The 22786-nt window shown below is 37.8% G+C and overlaps 1 protein-coding gene across 3 annotated transcripts; it reads right to left on the minus strand.

Annotated features, from left to right (window-relative positions):
* Nucleotides 1–422: 422 nt before the first annotated feature.
* KIAA1191 (KIAA1191 ortholog) lies at nucleotides 423–21108 on the minus strand. 3 transcript variants are annotated; one of them, XM_032209986.1, is made up of 10 exons: nucleotides 21021–21108; nucleotides 14796–14890; nucleotides 14519–14601; nucleotides 10349–10539; nucleotides 8553–8676; nucleotides 5636–5760; nucleotides 4550–4656; nucleotides 4135–4283; nucleotides 1759–1992; nucleotides 423–595 (listed from the first exon to the last, which is right to left on the minus strand). In XM_032209986.1, the coding sequence occupies exons 3-9, from the start codon at nucleotides 14544–14546 to the stop codon at nucleotides 1784–1786; spliced, it is 933 nt and encodes a 310-aa protein (XP_032065877.1). In that variant the 5' UTR covers nucleotides 14547–14601; nucleotides 14796–14890; nucleotides 21021–21108; the 3' UTR covers nucleotides 423–595; nucleotides 1759–1783. The 3 variants fall into 3 exon arrangements, with proteins under 3 accessions (XP_032065877.1, XP_032065878.1, XP_032065876.1); XM_032209987.1 differs by having other exon boundaries at nucleotides 423–1992; nucleotides 4135–4280; XM_032209985.1 differs by having other exon boundaries at nucleotides 423–1992.
* Between the last annotated feature and the right edge of the window lie 1678 nt (nucleotides 21109–22786).

The following is a 22786-nucleotide window of genomic DNA, read 5'->3' on the forward strand; positions in this document are numbered from 1 at the left end:
GTTTCAGGCAGTTGTAAGAAGACAATAGGCAGATAAAGATGGCTGTTGCCAGGCAAGGGAGGGTGTGCAAGTGATGTGTGAATGTGGCAGGGCTGAGGATGGCTCTTTTGGATGGGAGAAGATGAGAGCGACTTATTGGAACGACTTGTGGCCTTTCCTGCTGGCTTCCCCATTGATTTTCCTTGTGGGAAACTGGCAGGGAATATCACAAATGGTGATTGTAAGACCATAGAACACTGCAACTGTCATGTCAACCGGCTGCCAAGTGCCCAAATCACAAGACCATGTGGGTGCTAGGATGGCCAGAACCTTGAGGACCAGTCATAAGTAGATTCATTCAGTGCTATCACAACTTTGAATGGTCACTGAAGAAGTCATTAAACAAGGAGTACTTTGTACACTGTGCAACAAATAGCCGTACCTCCATATTAATTCATGTTTGTTTATTCTGCAAAAGTATTAGGCATAGAGATATGAGCACAAAACACTGCCAAATAAATTAAACATTAACCAAAAAGCAAGATCACTGTCTCCCGGGTACAAGCAGTGATGAGCTGACACAGCACAATCAAAGCAATGCAGGTCCAAGTTGCAGCTGTTGTGAAGAAAAATGGATTGTTTCAGTCAGATATAGCAGCACCCACAATTTATAGGAATTTGGATTTAACAAGATATAGGACATAAAAAGGGTTCATGAAAATCACAAATTTGGTGTTCAAGAAAAAAAGGTTTTATTGTAATGGAATGCTACTACTTTTCCATCTCACTGTTGAAAAACAACAAATTCACTTGACATTTAACATTAGACTAAGAAAACAAACATAATATATGCTTATTTGCCTTAAAGCATACATTAAATATTTTTCATCTTTCAGTGAATGATTCTAAAATATACATCTGTAAATATAGACATTTACTCAATCATTAATTGTAACACAAACTGAACAGCTGAATTAAAAATCTTCTCATGTTCTATTAAGTAATTTTATTTTGGATTCCTTTGCTTCCCAAGGAAGTATGTATAGGAATGTCTGGTTTCAGAGATATTCTGTTTCAAAGTCTTTTCACAGAAGCCATGGCTACAATTTTCAAGGGATCTCCAAGGGACCTCAATTCTAGGATCCCTTTATTAAAAATAGAATCCCACTACTTTAGGAATGAAGGAATTTGCCTACATTCCACTTCATGCTGAATCAACAACAACAAAATGCACCACAAACAATATTTTATTCCATGCCACAAGTCTAGAAGGGGAATTTAATTCTTAAATTTCCTTAAACATGGAACTTTTATGCATTTGAAGAATAATTCTTCCAGAACAACACATTAGCAAAACAAAACAAAAAATTCTTTTTTCCCCTAGATTCCGTTCAAGTTAAAAAAACAAAACATTTAGATATTAAAAAATAATGCATTGTCTATTGATAATTTGGCCTGAATAGCAGCACCAAATTTAGTAGTGGGAGCACAAAAATTCAAAACAGCTTCAACTAATTTATAGCTATCCTTTTTAAAGTTTAGCTATGTAAAGCAGCACACAATTTGTTATCCGAATTTCAGTGGTAGATTACTTTGATTTATAATTTACCCGAGAGCTATTTGAGAGGGGAAAGGCAATAAATTAAGAAAGCTGCCCATATCTCATTTCATCCCCATTTATAATTCTGAACTAGAAGGCAAAGAGTCACCTTTTTAAATCAGGGATTCATGAGTGGAATGGAATCTACTTAAAGATGAGATCAGATGACAAGAATATACTTGCGCCACTTAAGTAGAAATACTCCTAAAAACCAGAGGGAGTGAGCACGTTCAAGTCCCGGGGTTTAAGATTGTGAGAATGTGAAGACCGCCTCTTCTCTTCGATAGGAGGAATATCCATCTTGGGAGGCTTGAAATTTGCAGAGTCCTCTGACATCCTGGTCGCCTGTATACGCATCAGTTCCATTGGAGATGGCTTCTGAGAACCCTTATATGTCTGAATGGTAAAGCCTCCTAAGACAATGCACAGCAATATGAAACAGATTACAATAAATGCTTCAATATATACCATTGCTATTACCAGAATTTCAACAAAGATACCAATTTGGAGAGGAAAATATTGCTAACAATGTCTGATAACATCTGTTCCAAAGTTATCAGGAATTTTCCAACTCTTTGAAGATAACTTGCTATGACACTATATTTCCAGACAGACCCCATCCTTCTCACCTTGATCTCATACAATCTCAGCATCCACCAGGTAACCAACCTGCCTTTGGAGCCCCACTACTCTCTGCAACCATCCTCAAAAAAGGGAAAGTTGGGGACCAAGAGATAGCAATAGCACTTTGACTTATATATCACTTCACAGTGCTTTACAGCCCTCTCTAAGCAGTTTCCAGAGTCAGCATATTGCCCCCAGCAATCTGGGTCCTCATTTTATGACCTTGGGAAGATGGAAGGCTGAGTCAACCTTGAGCCACTCAGAATCAAACTCCTGAGGTGAGCAATGGGTTAGCCCTGCAGTACTGCATTCTAACCCATTGCGCCACCATGGCTCAATAGTTGTCAATCTGGCAAGATCCAGAAAAGGCTTCAGGAGAAAGCAATACCGCCCCCTCAAGATGGAGGATATAACTGCTACCTTCAGGAGACATTAGCTGTTTTCTGTATCTAGACTCTCTGTTCCCCACGATGCTCTCTAAAAGAACCAAGAAGGACATGGATGTAGCACACACATGGCAGAGCTCATCCTGAGAAAATCCTATCATTCGGAGTCCAATCACCTCATCTGACTTAACCCATGTACAGTCTAAGCCAGAAGTGTAATTATTTTATTAGCAAAATGTTTCCCCAAAATTTTGAAGGGATGCTCAGAAAAATCTTTCTGCATCCCAAACAGGCATGGGGCACCTTAAATAGAACTGCAAGAACACAATCAGAGTAGAGAAGTAAAAAGTGAATGGCTTTATCACATCACCATCCTTATTACCACGATTTACGCTCGTGCATAAGCTCTTATCTTTTCAATGAATGGTCACCGCACTTCATGTTCACCTCCACATTCCAGAAATCAACCAGACATTCCAAAGAATTGCCTATGAGATTGCTGAGAACATTCCAGAGTGCCCCTGGAGTCTATCCAGATCTATTAAGACACCTGAGGCAGGTCATTTTAAGAACGGCTTTTCGGGGGGGGGGGGGTGCTAGAAAAGAGTATTGTAATCACTAGAGTATGACTAGCTCTCATATTCTCCAATTTGAGATCAGATGTCCATGCACAAAAACCAGTATCTCACATACAGCTGCCTATATGAACTGAGATTAGTTGGAGCAAACACAGGATTGCACTAGGACCATGAATTCCTAAATCGTCTCAAGACCATAAAGATCCGTAACATGAGCAGTCAAGGATACTCTATCCCCAGAGCTATAATGAGCACTAGAAAGAATCTTGCTGCCCAGCAAGGTGAGTAGTACACAAGCAAGATACCTTGTTCCTATAGCCCAACACAGGAATTCGGCATCTGCAGGTAACCTGTTCCAACAGGGCCATGTATTCCATCAATCAGCACTACCCTCCCTTCCCTTGAATCAGGAAACCTGGGAAATAGCAACACTGCTGCTCTCCCCCAATCGTACCCTCCTGGGATTTGCACACTCCTGTTCAATAATTGAGGATTCCACTTCTATTCTAATCCATTTACAAACGTTTTTCAAATTGTAACACAGAAAACGTCACCATCAGTTAGATCTTAGAAAGTAAGGAAATAGTAATAATAATCCTAGAAAGTAGGGAAATAGTATTCAACATTCAAGACAGAGTTAATGCTCCTTCACTATCTAAGTCTAAGACCTGTGTTACCATTTGCAAAAGGCTGTATCCTTGTAACATGATAGAAGTTCTGCAATTCCAATTCAAAACTGCTTCAAATTGTATTTTATTTTTAAGGGTTTTGATATACTTTCTTCCTTCTAGCCTTATTTTTTTTAATCTAAAGTTGGATTTCTGATCTTAATTTAAACTTTATCTATCTCATTTAGAAACTGCCCATCTCCCTCACATAGTCACTTTTTAAATTCTGAACCTTTGTAAAGTATATTTAATTTGTTCTTTCTATGTAAAAATCATGTTTTCTCAAAATAATACTATACCCGATTCAGTAGCAGATCTCTGAAGAGCTTTAGGTCCAAAAATGCTCCATTTTTCAGATAGTACTTTATCACTATCACCACTGTTGGAATCCATGGGGCCACAATCAGGACCAGGGACTGAAGCAGAAGCTCCATGACTAAACCAGCTTCTTCAATGAAAAAGCAGAAATCAAAACAGGGGAACCAGATTTTGTACATCAGATTTCAACAAATACCTTTCTCAACAGATATTCACACTCCAAGTAAATTTAAAACATAACATACACCTACAGGAACTTTATATGAAGTGTTTGATAAAATACTCAACTGGAGAATCAAACAGATTCCTAATATGAATACTTAAAATATGCATGGAATCTGGGTAACCAAGACATTCAGACAATTTGTGATTTTACTTTCCTTTTATGAAATGTACCTGTATGAGCGCTTGGGAGAAGAATGAGGAGTGCTGCTTGGTGTGGACTGGGCAGAAGAGGCCTGTTTATCTTCTTTTACCATCTCTCCACTTTGCATCTTCAAATTCTGTTAGAAAAGCAACAGACAAATATCTGGAAACTTTATAAATTTAACCTAGATCCTATCAATAATAAAAAAAAATGATTCCACATTTTTTGTCACTGCAACTTTATGAAAGTGTTTGGTGGTATGTTTTAAAAAGCTTCGTTCAAGATTGTAGGTTCTTATGGAAATGAGTACCGGTAGACATATCTAAGAGCCTACTATTTTGAAGCCACATTTCTCTATTGCTATTTAGCTATTCTGCCCAACTACAATGGGCAACTAAGAAAAAAGACCAGATAGTCCTCGACTTACAACAATTCATTTAGTGAACATTCAACGTTACAACAGCACTGAAAAAAGTGACTTTTGATTGTTGACTTATGGTCATAAGTCGGGGACTACCTGTAGTAGAAACTTGAAACGCCTTCCTCAGAAAGGTTAGATTGTGATACTATGGTTTACAGTGTTACTTTCATTGCCAATGCATTGATACTGAATCAAGAATTCACAATACTATTTTTGAGGATGTACTAATTCATCAAGAAGAGACCACTGTGCTCCCACTCAGAACATTCCATTTCCCAACAGATCATGCAGTTCTGGAGAAGTGGTTTCTAGAAGTAAATTATCTAGGCCAGAAATGTCTTGAGATGCTCCATTATCATACATTATCCACTTCTGGTTCAGAGGATTCACTTCTGGGTACTGCCAAACCACACCCATACAGTAATGGGGGGGACGGGGACAGAATGTTGTACAGTTCTCCAGAATTTCCCAATTCTGGATTAACAAACTTGGCACATTCCCCATTCACGCACACTTTAAAAACACAATCCCAAGTCATCAAAAAAGCACAAAAAATAATGAATCACAGCGTATCAAAGACACACAGCAATAGATGTCTCTCCGTCCAGACATGATTCTGTAAAGTAATAACTAACCATCTCTACCAACTAGAGTAATAAACTGGCTAAATGACAGCAGGGCCCAAACACCTTACATGGAATGACTCAGCCACACGATGATATTTTGTTTCTTCTGCAGTGAGGCCCCTGTGTGGAGTGTAGCCGACATCTCTTAGCCCTGCCTGCTGTTCAAATCGCTGAATGCTCTCCTGGGTTTGTTCTAGAATGGACAACAATACACATTCACACATTTCTCAAAACCGCCTGCTGCAGTTTTCTAAGAGCGATGTCATAAGCACCCACAATCACTAGCTAGTAAAGCAGAGTGTGGAAATTCTTTAAACCATGTGTAGCAAGGTTTCTAAAACATTCTGAAGTTGGAAACTTTAGAAAATGGGAGGGTTTGTTGCAGAGTGTAACAGCAAGATAATGTAGTAAACTCTATCAATGGCTTAGGATTCTGTCATACACATGAAAACACACACTTTCCTTCTCCAATTAGTTCTATAATAAGATGGTTTAAGGTTTACCATAGGTGTTTCTAATAATTCATTACATATGTTCTATACGTACAAATAAAAACTCGCCAGAGGCAACCAAGCACAAGAGCATTAAGAGTATTAAGTTCATACAAGAGCATACAAGAGTATTAAGTTCTACTACCCCCTTCAGGTTTTTTGTTTTATTTGTTAAAAACACTCCCATTTCCTGATGCTATTTTTGGTTAAAGATGAAGCAGATTATTATTAGTCATCTAACTATACTATTTAAATTCATATCAGCTTCCAAGATTTAATCTTTAGCAGGAAACAACGGGCTGTAAACCATGATCCTTAGCTATTCAAATGAAGTATTTTACCACTAAGATATAGAGTTTAAAATATTATAATACCTTTTAAATTTTCTTAAATAAAACATTATCTACATTAAAGCAAACCTTGTTAGACAATTTTAATTCAATGGGAAAGAAAAGTAATCTTGGGTGATAGTTTGTAGAACTCATTTTTCACACTGTTGTGATTTGTAGACAAATAAGAGTTCTAGTCCTGCCTTAGGCAGAGAAAAGCCAGCTGACTAACTTTGAGCCAGTCATTCCCTTTTAGCTCAACTCACCTTATGGCATTATCATTGTTGAGAAAATAGGAGGCAGAAGAATTATGTGAACTGCCTGGAGTTCCATAAAAATAAAGGCAGCATATCACTCAATCAATCAAATAACTAAAATTCAAGAACAGATGTTTCTAAAGCTAAGGCAGACCAAACACAGAAAGGGGTAGAAAGCTTTAAATTACATTGTACTGTAGTCTTAATTCAAGCATTCATTATGAAGTTACACAGCCTATTTTCTAATTATCTGCCCATTTACAGAATGTATATTATTGCCAACTTTTGATTTTTCAACATAATTCTGCATTGGTCAATATGTTATTTCCCACAAAGATATAGCAGCTACTAGTACACAAATGGCAAGAAGTTGCCTCTCACAGCCATTTGTTTAAAGGCATCATTTGTTGGACAGATGAAATGTGTTAGCTGGAAACTAATGAATGGTAGATGGCAGCAGAGGATCAATACTTTCACTAAAAGTGCAATACAGTACTACAGGCCTTGGTAAACATGTTTTTTTAGTTTTTCACTGAGGTATAACAGGTACGAGAATCAAAGGGTTGTTATGATATTTTATTTATAATTTAAAGATCTGTTTACCTCCCAGTATGGCATGCAATTTCCCCCTCTGCACAAATAGAACTACGTATGTCATAATTCTGACTTGGCTCAGTTGGGAGTGTGGCTATTGTACCAGGTTCCCTGCTGCATGGCAACTTCCTTGCCCGAGTTCCTGATTTCATTCCTGATTGGCAGAGGTTTTCCCCAGACTTACGTTCTTGGAGGGGACTTCCATCTGCCTGCCTTGGAAACAGGGTCTAAGTAGGGCCAAGACTTCATAGCTACCATGACAGCTATGGGCGTATTCCAGGTCAAGAGCCAAACATGGGACTGTGGTCACACAACAGATCTGGAATTCCTGTTGGGAGCAGTGGTTATGTGATCCACAATTTAGGGAGCTTTTGGTGTCCCCTTTGTCATGCTCAGTTCATGCCTCGATTACCATGGGATTCTTTGGCACCAATATGCACTGCAAGGAGGCTGGTCCTATTACATTGATCCACCCCTGATGGCAGTGGGATTTCAGCGGGAGCTGAGGGTTGTTCCTATTGGTCTCCTGTACTGTCCTTCCAAACCTTATTTACCACTAGGAATAAAGGGGCAACAGAGGTTTTGGATTAGATCCTGAGTATGCAACCTCTCCCCCTCTCACAGAACTCATCACTCCCTATGGTTTACAAAGGAAATGAGAGAAGAGATGTAGAGTACCACAAATGGAGAGGAACTGAACTGAACAAAGGTTAGAGCCTCTATTAAGGCCTACTTTGTGGCAGTAAGAGTGGTGAAGCAGCAGTACTTCTCAGTCTGCAAACTGCCATCCCCCACAGTTGTGTTTTGAGTGACACAAGCCCTCTTAGGTAAAGGGGTGCAGGGACATATGGAAGCTCCAACAGAGAGGGCATCTTACAATACCCATCTGCTAGGAAATCTTGTTTGGCAGGCCCTAGAGGGCGGGCGCCTGCACCATGGAATTTTCTCTACACTGAGAGAAGGTTGGTTTCACCACTTCTGAGCCTTCAAAGGTCCTTTAAGACTTTGTTATGCCAGCAAGCCTGAGGATCCCAGGGCATTGTAAGACATGTGTCATTTCCTTGTTTTGTTCTGTTTGTTATCCTTTTTATTAAGGCGTATTAATTAATGATGAGTGGCTTTATGTACATATTCGCTGTTTTAACTTTGTTATACACTGCCCATAGTCACTTTTGGTGAGATCTATATAAGTTTAATAAATAAATAATTCAGAAGGTGGTCAGAAATAATTCTTAAATAAACGGGATACAAATTACATTGCAAAATTCTCTGCAGAAATTAGCTTGCCTAACAAAGAATTGCAAGAGCTCTTACTTGCTATAAGAGAATTCATGATGATGTGGGTGGCTTTGGCCTTCACTACTGATGTCTTGTTCCCCTCAGATGAAGATGGGGGGATTTTAGCAGAGAGATGTTTGCTAGTCTCCCCTTCCTCAACCTATACAGAGGAAGCCAGATGCAATTTTGGAAAAAGAGACAAAATTAGGAGAATTTCAGCTAAAATTTCAACTCTTGATCTCGTGGGCAAAAGTTTTGGACCTTGCATGGAACATAATGATCTTGAGCTGACATATTTCCATTCTCTTGTCTACAATATGAAACACTATACAACATTTTGAAACAACTATTCTTGTAGCCATCTGATAATAAGAATTCACCTGAAGAAGCTTCTTTTATTTTCACTAGAAAAAGTCTAGCTACAGAAATAACTAAAAAGGCTTCTTCAGCAATAATTCTCTTTCTCATGCATTTTTTTGCTTTAAAGAGACAAGCACAATTTTCGGACTATGCACTATTTTTAAAAAGTAGACCATATCATAACTGCTTCCTTTCCTTATTTAAAAAAAACCCTCTCAGTTATATAAAAGATAAAAAATTAAAACTAAGCAACATAGTTATTTTAGTTATTTAAGCCTAGTATAGTTCATTTATAAATTTCATATCTTTATATAGCTCATATCTGTACTATAAGTATCAATTCCTTCTATATTAAAACAGTAATGAAGACTTTACAGAATGAGTAAACTGGGCTTGCAGATTTTATCTCATTTCCTTCCATTTAACCTAAAATTTGCAAAATAAAGATTCAGATCACACAGATTATACTCAGTGTAGAAGACATATAATCCTCTATTTACACCTATTTGGCTAGTGACCTTCTGAAGTTACGACAGTACAGGAAAAGCCACTTACAACCAGTCCTCGTATTTACAACTACAGATAGTCCTCAACTTACAACCACAATTGAGCCCAAAATTTATGTTGCTAAGTGAGAAATTTGTTAAGTGAGTTTTCCCCCATTTTACAACTTTTCTTGCCACATTTGTTAAATAAACTGCAGTTGTTCAATTAGTAACCAGGTTGTTAAGTGAGTCTGGCTTCCCCAATGACTTTGCTTGTCAGAAGATTGCAAAAGGCGGATCACATGACGCAGGGATACTGCATCCATCAGAAGTCTGAAAAATGGTCGAAAATCACTTTTTCAGTGCCGTTGTAACTTTGAACGGTCACTAAGCAAACTGTTGTAAGTCGAGGACTACTTGTATTAGTGTCCCCACAGTCAAGTGACCGTGAATCGGGCCCTCGGCAACCAACATGTATTTATGATGGTTGCAGCAACCTTCCCAAATGACTTCTGACAAGCTAAGTCAATGGGGGAAATCAAATCTGCTTAACAACCTCAGCAAAAAAAATGTCATAGAAACGGTCACATGATGACTCGCTTTATGACTGCATTGCTTAGTGGCAAAACTTCCCATTCCAATGGTGGCTGGAAATCAAGGGACTACCTGTATACTTTTTCATCTAAAAGGTTTTAATTAAAATACATTCCTTTGTTCAAAGTGCTCTAAGAATTATACTTGCTCTCCATTGCTGTCTCTCATTCATTTTATAAGAAACATTTTAGCAAGTCTGATCAGTGCAGAACTGTGTCATTTTAAAAAAGTTGTTTTACCTCTACGGATTTATGGCTTTAAAAAACGTATCGCTTCTTCCAATCAAATGTTTTGATATGTTTTAGTTGTTAGTTAGGAGATGAAGCACCATCTCCTCCAAAGTATCATTAGAAATGTTATGCTATCTCTTTATTACCTCAACAAACTGCATACCTGGGAAATCTTTTCATATTTGTGACCTGGAATGACTGGTTCTTTCCATAAGATATTGGTGGTCATGTTTGAAGGAGGAGGAGTCATTGGTGTTGTATCCTCTAAGGCATCATCGTAACTGAATGCCCGACGATTCATTCCAATTGGCTGGGAGATCTTCCCTAGAAGGCTTCCCGAGCCATGTTCTATAGCTAAGGACAGAGATTGAGATTTCACACAATAATTTGGACTTTTAGTGTTTTACCTTTTCATAAGCAGAATAGATAATATTAGCCCTTCTTTCATCAAGGGCCTTCTAGGATCAGTGCCATGATTTTGAAATGCCTTTGATGCGGCTAATACAGCATTTATAACCAAATAAAGTGCAAAACATTATATCATGACCTAATATAGGATGGCAATCTTTCCCTTTGAGGTGCACACTGCTTAGAAAAGACTAACAAGCCTAAAGCAAGAGCCAGATAAGGACACTAATTGTAAATGAATTTGCATTTCTTCTTGGCATTTTTACCCATATTCCCGCTCATAGCAGTTACTGCTAGAGAAAAGCAGATTTTTTTCAACAATCTCATCTGACCCCTTGCAAAGTATCTTCTGATATTTCTGATAAATACCTTTAGTCTAAAGTTTCCATGTTGCCCTAGGATCCTGGTTTCCCATCCTTGATTTAAACATCTTCTGTTTCATATATTTATTTCAAATGTGACATGTAAAACAATTTATGGCTATAAAATTCTTAGCGGCCTAGCCAAATATTTTAGAAATGTTGTTACAGCTGAATTACTAAAATACAATTTTAATGTCAAAAACATTAGGACAGCGTATGAACTAGATGTTCTTTTAATAAGCTGATTATATGGCACAAAGCTGGTGTCAACTACATTGATAGACTTTCTCCATGATGATCTTTCCCCAACCTGATCTTCCAATGATGCACTGCATTGCCAGTTAAGCCATCTACTTTGCTGCTACTCATCCTCTTTTCTCTCCCCCCCACTTTTCCTAGCCTTCTCTAGAGAACTAGGTCTTTGCATAATGTGTGAAAAAGTAGGATAATTTGAGGCTGGTCATTATGCTTCAAGTGGCAAACTCTGGATTGATTTGTTCAATCATCTATTTGTTTGCCTGGATGTCCACAGTATTCTCAGAAGGCTTCTCCAACTCCAAAGTTCAAAAATAACAATATTTATTTAATCCTGCTTTTTTGAAGTCCTGATTGCATATCCTGATAATTGTAGATATATGTAACATCATTTCTGTGTGAGCTTCATTGGTTACTAGTGTATTTCTGGGTGCAATTCAAGTTGCTAATTGTCATGGCTATATAGCTTGAGACCGGGTTACCTCAGGGATCATCTCTACCAGTCCAACCCAATCCAGAAGAATGAGCATGCTGCAGATCCTGTCAGCCAAAGAGTATTGGCTGCCGGGGGGTTCCAACATGTGCTTTTTCCACAGCGACCCCTGCTTTATGGAACATCCTCCCTTTGGAGATAGAATGGCCTGTTAGCCTTTGTGTAAGATCTTACAAACCTGGCTATGTTCCCAAGTCTGAGACCTTGAATGTATTAAGGATCCCACTTCCTGGCTGTTTTGCTAACTGGCCAAGTATCTCATCTGCTATGTTTATTTATTCTGGATGTTTTGTTGTTTTAAAGTGCTTTCAGTATCTTAATTGTAATATATTTTTTAATTGTAAACTGCCCTTGGTCATTAACTGACATTGGTAGCTATAGAAAGTGAATGAATAAATAATAAATTATAGATACAGCATGGTCTATGAATATCTTTTCCAAGGTCTTAATTCATATTTGACTGTACCTTTATTGTTAAGAGTTGATCCTAAAAGGCAGAAGCTATCCATCTCTCCGATATCCTCACTGTCAATTCTAAGGCTGGTTGTTGGATTTCTTGCCATTAGTTTGTTCTTTGTATTTAGTTTTGGTCCCATTCTTTCAGTGTACTCTTTGTGTACTCTTTGTGTACTCATAGGTAGTCCCTAGGTTATGATGGCAATTGGACTGAGACTGTAATTGCTAAGCGATGCAGTCATAGAGCGCAATGTCACATGACCAGACTCTTAATGACATGCTAGCCATCCTGGATAACATCATTTCTCCAAGGCATGTGAGTCATTACAATGAAAGTGACAAGAGTCCCAGATGAGGAGGGCAGGAATGCTATAGTGGGGGAGGCTGAACAGTTCAGTTGCTGAACAAGAGATCCATAAGCAAGGACTACCTGTATTACTAGATCTTGGCGCTCCTTTGTATTTTCAGCTATCGAAGTAGTATCATCAATGTAACACAGGTTTTGGATCTTTCTTCAATTTTAAAACCATCTTCAAATTCTTCCAATCCAGTTTCCTTTAATATATGTTCTGCATTAGGTTAAATAAATAAGGGGAGACACTATGGCCTTGTTTTTCCTCCTTAGCCAATATAGAGCCAGTACATTTCACTAAGTTCTATCCAAAAACATCATTTTTTCACTAAGGCAATGAGATGTTCTGAAATTCCCATTTTCTAAGCACGTTCTATAGCTTAATGATTGATACAATTGATATTTCTGTAATCAAGGAAGCCTAGGCTGGCTTCCTTTTGATATTAGTTGGCTTTCTCAATTATACAGCATACATCAGCAACAACATTTGGTGTTACCTTTAATAAAGCCAGTTTGAACAAGTGTCATCTCATTTTCCATTGAGGAATCTAATTGGCATTGGATGATTCTAAGCTTCATTTTTAGTATGTGGAATTATGGATATTATACAATAGTTTGCATATTCATTTATGTCTCTTTTTTTGGTATTAGAATATAGATCAGGGTTCCACAAAATGGCAAGTATCAACCCCCAAGGCTTGATGAGATTGTTGTGGTGGTTATTATTATGCCTAATAGCATTAAAGTAATATTTATTAAATCATTTTAATATAATAAATATTTGGGGGTCAATGAACAATCTGAATCTCCATGAAGGGATTAATTAGCTGACGAGCTTGGGAACCCCTGACAGAGATAGATCTTTAGTCCCCAGACAAGAACACTGTCATTCTCCAAATTTGCTGGATATTTAAGTCTTCTTTTGTGGTTTGACATATTTCTAGTATTTGAGGTTCCTTTAAGTAGGGAATATTTTTAAATATATCTTGGATGTTTACATCTCTGTACATTTGTAGTGTATTTTAGTGTACATCTTCAATCTTTCATCGATCTTTGAATCAATTACTATATGTCCATTAATGTCCATTAGCACATCAATTTGAGGTTGGAATCTTTTTCTGAATTCAGAAATCTTTTGGAAGACTTTGTTTTTCCATGTCTATTTCCATCTTCAGTGACTTCAGAGATGCCATTGTAATACTGCTCTTGTCTCTTCTAATAGTTCTCTGAAACCCTTTATTAAATTTCTTCCTGAGATTTTTGTCTTGTCTTTGGCTTCTCTTTATAGCAATTTCCACAATTAGTTCAGACATCTGGTTTGCTTTCTTCCAAATACCGGAAAGAGAGGCAGTATGAAAAGGCTGAACATTTTACTTATAAATGCATGAGGATTTTGAAATATTTTCTATTGCTGATTAAAGATGTATACTAGCTAATGTACTACCCCCAAATCGTGAACTTTTTTCCACATATGGACACGGAACAGAGGCATACTAGCTCTTCAATCAAAACAAACATGCCCAATGGCAATTTAATTAGGACTCAAAAGAATAGAAATTAACATCAGAATAACTAAATACATAAATCAATAGATAGCAAATAAAACCTTTTTTAAAAAAGAGAATATAAGAACATAGTATTTTTTAAAAAAAAACCTTAGACCATCAAGTCCAACCTCCTATCCAAAGAGGAATCCAAATTAAACGAGCCAGAACCCTGCTTAGTTTGCTTATTTCTTTTTTTTTAATTATATGGCTGCCCCATCCTAAGCAATTCTGAGCACTTCACAACGTATTCAATTATTCTTGAATAAATTCAGTACAAGAGTCTAGCCATCTATTTCCTCTAGCCTTTGGTTCTGTCATACAGACTCTTGGATGTAAGTAAACCCTCCTTAAAACAGTATTACAAAACCCTTCAGAAACGTTAATTGGAAACTAAGCATTTGTTACAATCACTACTGCACCCTGTTTTAATATATATGAATTCTGTATCAATTAGTTTTACCAGGAACATCTGTTGGTCTCGAAGTCATGATTGTAACTCCAGATGCTTCACTATTTAGAAATCCAGGACAGGGCTGCTGTTACCTAATAAAAATATAAGATATTTTGGTCTGTAATAATTAGAGTAGAATAAAATATCTTGGCTTATGATAAAACCAAGAATATCTTTTTTTTTAAAGAATGCATGCTGCTAAATAATTTGAAGCAGCAATATGAAACAACATGATAAATTAATTGATCCAGGTATTGTTATGATAAAAAAGGCCAAAATATCTTACCACAAGTTATGATGACAGAAAGATGTCAAAATAAGGCATTCTCTTGCTGAAGCTGAAACTATCAAATCATCCCCAGGAGCTTCCATGCAGAAAGACTAACAAAAATTAAGAAGCAAGATTTTTTTTTAATTAAAGCAGTAAGAAACATTGCAGATGATGTTTATATTTCCTAGGTATTATTAGGTATGCTTAGAATTGCTTTAACTATTTTATTTTTTTTAATAATTTTTTTATTTTCAAACAAACATAAACATGCAAAACATTTAACATAAAAAACCTCTTTAACTACATACAGTGTGTCAATTGGTTATAAAATCTTTCTCCGTCCTTTCCATAGTCATCACTTGTGCTTTATCAAAAATCACTTATTGTCAATCAAATATCTTCATATACATTATTATTGAACTTCATTTGTTTAATTATCACTATTATTTCACCATTTTAAACAAGGTACTCTAAATATGTATCCATTTATATTATGATGATTCATTATATCATCTTCAATATATCCAATATTTTTTGTGTCCTATTCTAAATCATTCTATTATTTTAGCATTAAGAACATTCTCTAATAATTTTCAATTCCATGTTTTCCATTATTAGTATCATCAATCTAACATACATTTATACAAATTATTATAATTGTTAAACTTCCATTAAGCATAGTTATTCTTTTTATATGGCATATTAAATTTGAAGTAAATTTATATTATGGCATTTCATTACATCATCCTGAAATCATCCAATGATATTACATCTTTATATACTATATAGAATTATTTATCTTTTATAAAAAGGCTTTTCAACATCATCTCCATCATCCTCACTTACAGTTTATATAAAATTTCATATTAGCAATCTAGTATATATAAATGCTTTATTATCATTATTGATCATTTATTTGACTATAGTTATTACTTTATCTTATCTATAATATTCAAAGTTTAACTACATTTAACTAAATTTTATTGTAACATTTCATTTCATCATCCTGTATCCTTCCAGAAATAGTGCAGTCCGATATCTCTTGCCATCTGTAGAATCTGTATTCTAAGTGTTTTCTTGATAAGTCTTATGTGGACTTCTCTTGACAACTTGTTGTTCATTGGATATCTTAAAAGAATTCGAAACCTCCATCTCTTCCTTTCATCTGCTTGACTTTTGTTATCACTGGTGCTTCTGCCGAAATCACTCTCATTGTCTCTGCCAAATTTTCTCCCCTATCTTCATCTATGTTTTGACATCTGAGATAGAGTTCCAGTTCATCGATCTCTCCTTTCCGTATTTTGCACTTATCATTCCCCTCCACACTCAATTTGTTGTCAACGTCAACAATTTTCTTATCACTTTCATATGTCTCTGTAATTTTTTGAACTGTGTCCTCAAATTTCATTGGTGTTTTATAGGTATTCTCAACTCTTCCCTCCGTACTTTTTGTATTTTGATATTTTGTATTTTGATCTATAAATTCAAGACTCTTTCCAATTCTCTCTGTAGTTATTAACAGTTTTTGAATTTCTAACATATTTTTGCAACGTTAGTTCCTTTTCTTCTTCATATAGTGCCATTTTTCCAAGTTATACACACTGCCACTAAAACATCCAAGGCTTTTGCTAGGTTTCAAACAAATTCAGTGAAGTTTTTTCCACTGACCCTTTCAGTATACCAAGCCAATAGCTTTGTAATATCAGATGTTGCCAAGCCTCTAGCTACTAGATGGCAGTGTTACATGTTTTCCCTTTGTTTTTGGCTCTTTTTTCTAAACTCCGAACTCCGGAAAGGATTTTTCTCCAAAAAGAGAATAGGAAAAAAAATTGTTTAAAGATTATGATCTGGCTGAGCCTTGCTAGGAAAGAGGCTTTCAATCCACAAACACAAAAAATGGGAAAAGTATAGAGGAAGAATGAGGAAAATAAGACCAGTCCAATTTAAAAGTAAGAGGCATTTGTAAAAAGTCCATCCATAAAAAACAAACAAAATTAAAGTGAAAAAGATAACATGATAGTTTTAAACCAGGGTAAATTCGCTGCTTGTTTCCTTCAATTTTATTTTAATTCTGAGTCTTTTGGGTTTTCTCTTCTCTAATAATAAAGCATCTCACCATTTCAACATACTGTCTCTCCGGTGCTGCTTCCGTTTCAGGGGCTTGTCCTAACCTTCTGTAGCCATATTGGCTGCTTCTCTTGTAGCCGGCAAAAAGAGCTTTTTCCTGGATCAATCAGGGGCTTTGCGATGCCCCTGAGATCAGCAGGACATGCCCCTTCACTACCACCATTCCTTCAGAACAGTTTAGATCCAAAAGGATCGCCCAGCAACAGAGATATCAACAGCAATCCTGGAGCCCCAAAATTGCATGTTGTGTCGCTGCAACGTCAAACACCTCCCCATCCCAAATTGCTTTAACTATTTTAAAGACATCTAACTGGGTAATTCTACAGTTATGAAATGGCTTCCATTTGGAGGTCCTGCAACATTTTATATAATACAACTAAAATACCTAGCTACCAGTAGTAATATCAAAGAAACCTCAACTAGGTTGGGGAGGGGAGAAAAGGACAGTTGGAAAAGTGCAAATCCCATTTGATAAAAATATATTAGTACTGGCAAAATAGCATAGCATTATAGCGCTCAGCACATTAGAGCATAATCAGAATCTAGCATACTATATGCAAGACATGTATCGCCTTCCAGGTTCTACCTAAATTTTTGTATTATAGTTTTCAGCCATACTATTAATATTCAGATTTGAAATACATATAATATTTTAGTATCATTTGTGTTAGTTATTTTGGTGTAATAATGGAGCAATGGTTAGAATGCTACTTCTGCTGACTGCTGGCTGCCTGCAATTTGGCAGTTCGAATCTCACTAGGCTTAAGGTTGACTCAGCCTTCCATCGTCCATGGTTGGTAAAATAAGGACCAGATTGTTGGGGGCCAATATGCTGACTCTGTAAACCGCTAAGAGAGGAGCGTAAAACACTATGAAATGGTATATAAATCTAAGTGCTATTGCTATTTTGTGTTCTTCTGGATTGCGCATTCCATAATAGCAACACTACAGTATACTGCATGAATCAAATACTGAATCATATGGGCAGCATATAACAACAAAGTCGTTTAACCTCATTTTACCTATTTAACACAGACATAATTCCCCACAGCACTGCTTTAAGAGGGTATGAATACTCTTAATAGAATAAAAGTAGCAATATCTGGATATGTAATAATTACCACTGTTTGTCATCTGTTATTCTACCATTGTCATTGTTGATCAAAGTTACAGATTTTACTTTCTGACGTGCAAAGGAATTTAAAAATAGATATGTTAAGAATATTTGAAGCTTTTTAGACACTTTAATTTGATTGTGAAGTCACCCATCACCCAAGTTTTTGGATTATGTGCAAAACATATCCAAACAATACCGGTAGACATTTATGGTCCATAACAATTTGTCTGTCTTACATTCAGTTAAAACAACCTGCATAACCAAGTCCATTATGCATTGACAAATCAAATAAGAGGAATATAAACAAAATGACCAATAGAAATTTTGCCAAAACGTATCTAAAGAACAGGTAACATGTGAGCCCCAGAGCATAAAGTGCATCAAAATTGTAATGCAACCTTCCATCTAATGGAAAACAACTTTAAATGCAGTAGTAACTGGAAAGCTTTACAATTGCAATCTGTTTATCACCAAGAGTAAATGAAGGCTGAATAATGAGCTAGTTACTAGGAGTCAAAAACTACCTGACAGCACATAAATAATCAATTTACAATTGCTTTACAATTGCAATCTGTTTATCACCAAGAGTAAATGAAGGCTGAATAATGAGCTAGTTACTAGGAGTCAAAAACTACCTGACAGCATATAAATAATCAACGATCATCACTATCTATGCTGCATTATTCAACTGGAGAATTCACCTCTGTTATTATAATAGCCAAGTTAGACAGTTTTAAGAGGGGACTAGTTCAGCATGTTCACAAAGGACCCAAGTATCAAAATCAGTGGCTGTTTATTATCCCTTGAAGCAAGGAAGCATGTCCTAAATGCAGCACTGGAAAGGAGCCATAGCTATCCAGGGTTGTGAGTTTCCGAAGGGCATCCCCTTGATTACCGGGCTGAACTCTATCAACTACAGTACTATTGCCTAATCTGTTTTTTGATCTGCTCCAGCTCTTGATGCATTTGGAATAGAGAAAAAAATGTGGCATTTAATATTACCGTGCAATTTTTTTTAAAAAAAATCAGCTTTGATTAGGTTGTTAACCATTACTTAGCAGAAAATCTATGTAGAGATTCTCAGTCATCTTTTGTCCCAAAGATGCTTTTTCAGGAGGCAACTGGACTTCCTTGCTTTTCTTTGAAGACATTTTCGCTTCTCACTCCAGAAGCTTCTTTAGCTCCAACTAGAGATGGTGGGGAATGGAAGGAAATAGAATAGAAGAGTTGGAAGGGACCTTGAAGGTCTTCTAGTCCAACCCCGTTTAGGCAGGAAACCCTACACCACTTCAGACCAACGGTTATCTTAAAAACTTCTAATGTTGGAGCATTCACAATCTCTGGAGGCAAGTTGTTCCACTGATTAATTGTTCTAACTGTCAGGAAGTTTCTCCTTAGTTCTAAGTTGCTTCTCTCCTTGATTAGTTTCCACCCATTGCTTCTTGTCATGCCTTCCGGTGCTTTGGAGAATTTATATTCCTTGCAAATGACCAGCTGTCTGCAACGAATATAAATCCTTCCATTCACCACCATCCAAGTCAGAGCTGAAGAAGCTTCTTGGATGAGAAGCGAAAATGTCTTAAAATAAAAACAAGAAACTCCAGTTGCCTCTTGGGGGGTGGGGGGGGACAGCTATGGGACATGACTTAGCAGCTGCTAGAGAAAGGGCAGAGGAGTGGAAGGAAAACACGCATACAAGGCTAAGTGTGCCGAGAGAGGAGCCACAAGGCTCCAGTCCTTAAAACAGCCCTCCTACCTATTAGCGACTACTATCAATAGATACAAACTAAATGTAATTCACTCTAATCTTGATTGCAGGAAATGCAACTTCAGACCTTACACATTTCTTAAGAGGTCCTTAAGGGGGAGTGCATAAGCGCACCAGCGTGCCTACTGTCCCTGTCCTACTGTCTCTATTTATATGTACTCATTATATGTGTTTATGTCTAAGTTTTGCTTTCTTATATTCATTTATTTGTGCCATTTTTTCTCGTGTCCATGTCTATACTGATACTTATTTCCTTGTACGTGTTGAAAAATAAAATAAAATAAAATTTAAAAATAATAAAATAAAATAATAATAATTTTAAAAAAGAACTAGGAAAAATAATGAAATATCGCGTCCTGGCCATCGAAACTACACGGCTATGGATGAAGCATGTAACAGTGATACCCATCGTCATCGGGGCACTTGGCACCATGTCCAAGAATTTTACAAGTTACATCAACAAATTGCAGCTTCCTGAAATAACACCAGTGGAACTGCAAAAAATTGCGCTACTCGGAACATCTTATATTTTTAAGAAGATACTTGGTTGATACCTAGGACACTGGCAGCAAACCGTATCAACCATTAGCACCAGTCACTGGTATTTGTAATGCATTTTTGAATGTTCAGTTGGCTGAGTTTCATGTTTAATGAATGAAATATATAATGATAATAATAATGGTTAGGAGTCGAGCTGTTGAGCTATCAACCAGCCCCAAAGGCTGTGAATCTCACCAAAGATTACTAGCAATACTACTACTACTGATGATGATGATGATGTTAATGGGTCCCCAAACTTGGCAACTTTAAGACTTATGGACTTCAACTCCCAGAATTCTCCAGCAAAGCTGGCTAGAGAATTCTGGGAGTTGAAGTCCACAAGTCTTAAAAGTTGCCAAGTTTGAAGACTTGCCTTAAAATGTTCAACAAACGAGCACTGAGCCGAAGGGCGCCACGGGAAAGGCGTGCTTGCACAGCAGCCACGGCGTCTCGAAGGAGGAGCCGGCTAAGTCGGCCGATTCCGGTTTCATCAGACGGTATCTTCTGCTTCTCTTCCACGTTTCCCGGCAAGGGAGCTTTCGGGGTCACGCAAAACCTCGGGAACACCCCAACCCGCTTTCCACGGCTTAGCCCCCCACGCCGCGGGCTACCGCCAGCGAAGCTCGCTCTTCGCTGGCCGCCAGGCTCAGAAGCAACCCTCGCTCGCCTCCGCCTTTCGAGGACGTACCTGCCTTGGGCTGCCTGCAGCCCCCGCACTGGTTTCCTCTACCCGATACTAACAGGTCTGCCGGGCCCGCAGGTCGGTCGAAAGAAGGAGAAGGAGGCACGGCAGGCTCCGCGCAAGGAGGCCTGAGCCGCCGAGGCCCCGAGCCGCCATGACGCAAGTGAAGCTGGGAAGAAATGAGCTGACAGATCCAGCCCGCCCACCGCGAAGGCGTGGGCTTAGAGCCGCCAGCAGGGGGCGCCGTAGCGCCTAAGTCTTGCGAGAGGTCTGCTGGTCGCGTCTCTTCGGGGGTGGGGGGGTTCCGACATGGCTGGCGGGAGGGAGGAATAAAGTTTCAGAGTTGGATAGGGCTAGCGGGAAATCGAGCCCCCGGGCTGCGGATTAAGGCATCAGGCCAAAACCCGGGAAAGTGTGAGTGCTACGTCCTGCCTGAGGCACAAAGCCAACGGGATTATCTTGGGTCATTCGTTCTTTCTCAGCCCTAGGAAGGAAACGATGACAAATCACTTTGGAAAATCTTGCCAAGAAAAATGCAGGGACTGAGTCGCCAGGAGTCAAGCTGACTTGAAGGCAGCAGAATTAAAAGAGGGGGGGGTGAGACTAATAGTAAAACTTGTTTCCTAGGAAATAAGGGGTAGTGTAACTTGGGTTTTGTTTATGGTTCCCTTGCCTGCCTTTCCTTCAGAAGCTCAAGCCCCTCCCCCCATGTAATACTCCTTTGTTCTTGGTTTTGTGTAATTGCGGTGAATTTCATACCTTTATAAAGGTATGAAATACAGCATACTTGATGTGTGTAGTCACTCAGCCGAGATAACAAAAGTGCATATTAAGTGTCCTTAAAGTTTGAAAATGGAAAGCTGATTAGAGGATTACATTTGCAAGTCATCAAGAATTTAATGTGGCCGTTTCACTGCGGGCCTTTTAATTCCTTCCAATTCAGCAGAATTGGATGATGACTGTAGCCAGGAGAACTCTCCAATGAGACTAAATTCCTTGTGGCAGGAAGAGAATGGCCAAAGAAAAGTATATCAGTATATCTATATGTGGAAAAGACAGGTAGGCAGTAGTTCCTTTCTAAGCCCTTGTGGCCATATGACCCAGAACAGAGCAAATGCCAGCTGGATTTCCAAGGACACATTGGGGCACACTGATCTGGGTACAGTTCATTTCTCAGTAGGCAACTATTTTTAAAGTTTCAGCATTTCCTCTTGAGTCTATATTGTTTTCTCAACTCAAAGCACTTCCTTTTTGGAAAGAATAAATAAATCTTGATACAAAGCATATAAAACAAGGTAGAAATAATACAGAGCATGGTTTCTGGAATTCTTTCCAATTTTTTTCACTCATCATGGATAGAAAAAACTATTCCCTCTTGTGGAGTAATTTGTTGAATCTGCATGTGTGTATGTGCTTCTGCCTTTGTATTGTTTCTGTAGCAATTTGGGAACTGCGTAGCACAGTGTTTCTCAATCTTGGCAACTTGAAGATGTCCGGACTTCAACTCCCAGAATTCTGGCTAGGGAATTCTGGGAGTTGAAGTCCGGACATCTTCAAGTTGCCAAGGTTGAGAAACACTGGTGTAGCATAAAGATATTAGCTAAGGCACTTTTTATCATGCTTAAATGCAATTGTTGAAAGGTAACACTGAATGCTTGTGTTGTACTGGGCTGAGAGCCAGAGTACTGGTTCAAATAGACCTGTTTCTTTTATCGTTTCAGGGTATTCAGGGTATTCAGGTTAGTTGTTATGTGTAATTAAACAACTTACAC

The sequence above is a fragment of the Thamnophis elegans genome, chromosome 2 (genome assembly GCF_009769535.1).
Source record: "Thamnophis elegans isolate rThaEle1 chromosome 2, rThaEle1.pri, whole genome shotgun sequence".
NCBI classification, from domain to species: Eukaryota; Metazoa; Chordata; class Lepidosauria; order Squamata; family Colubridae; genus Thamnophis; species Thamnophis elegans.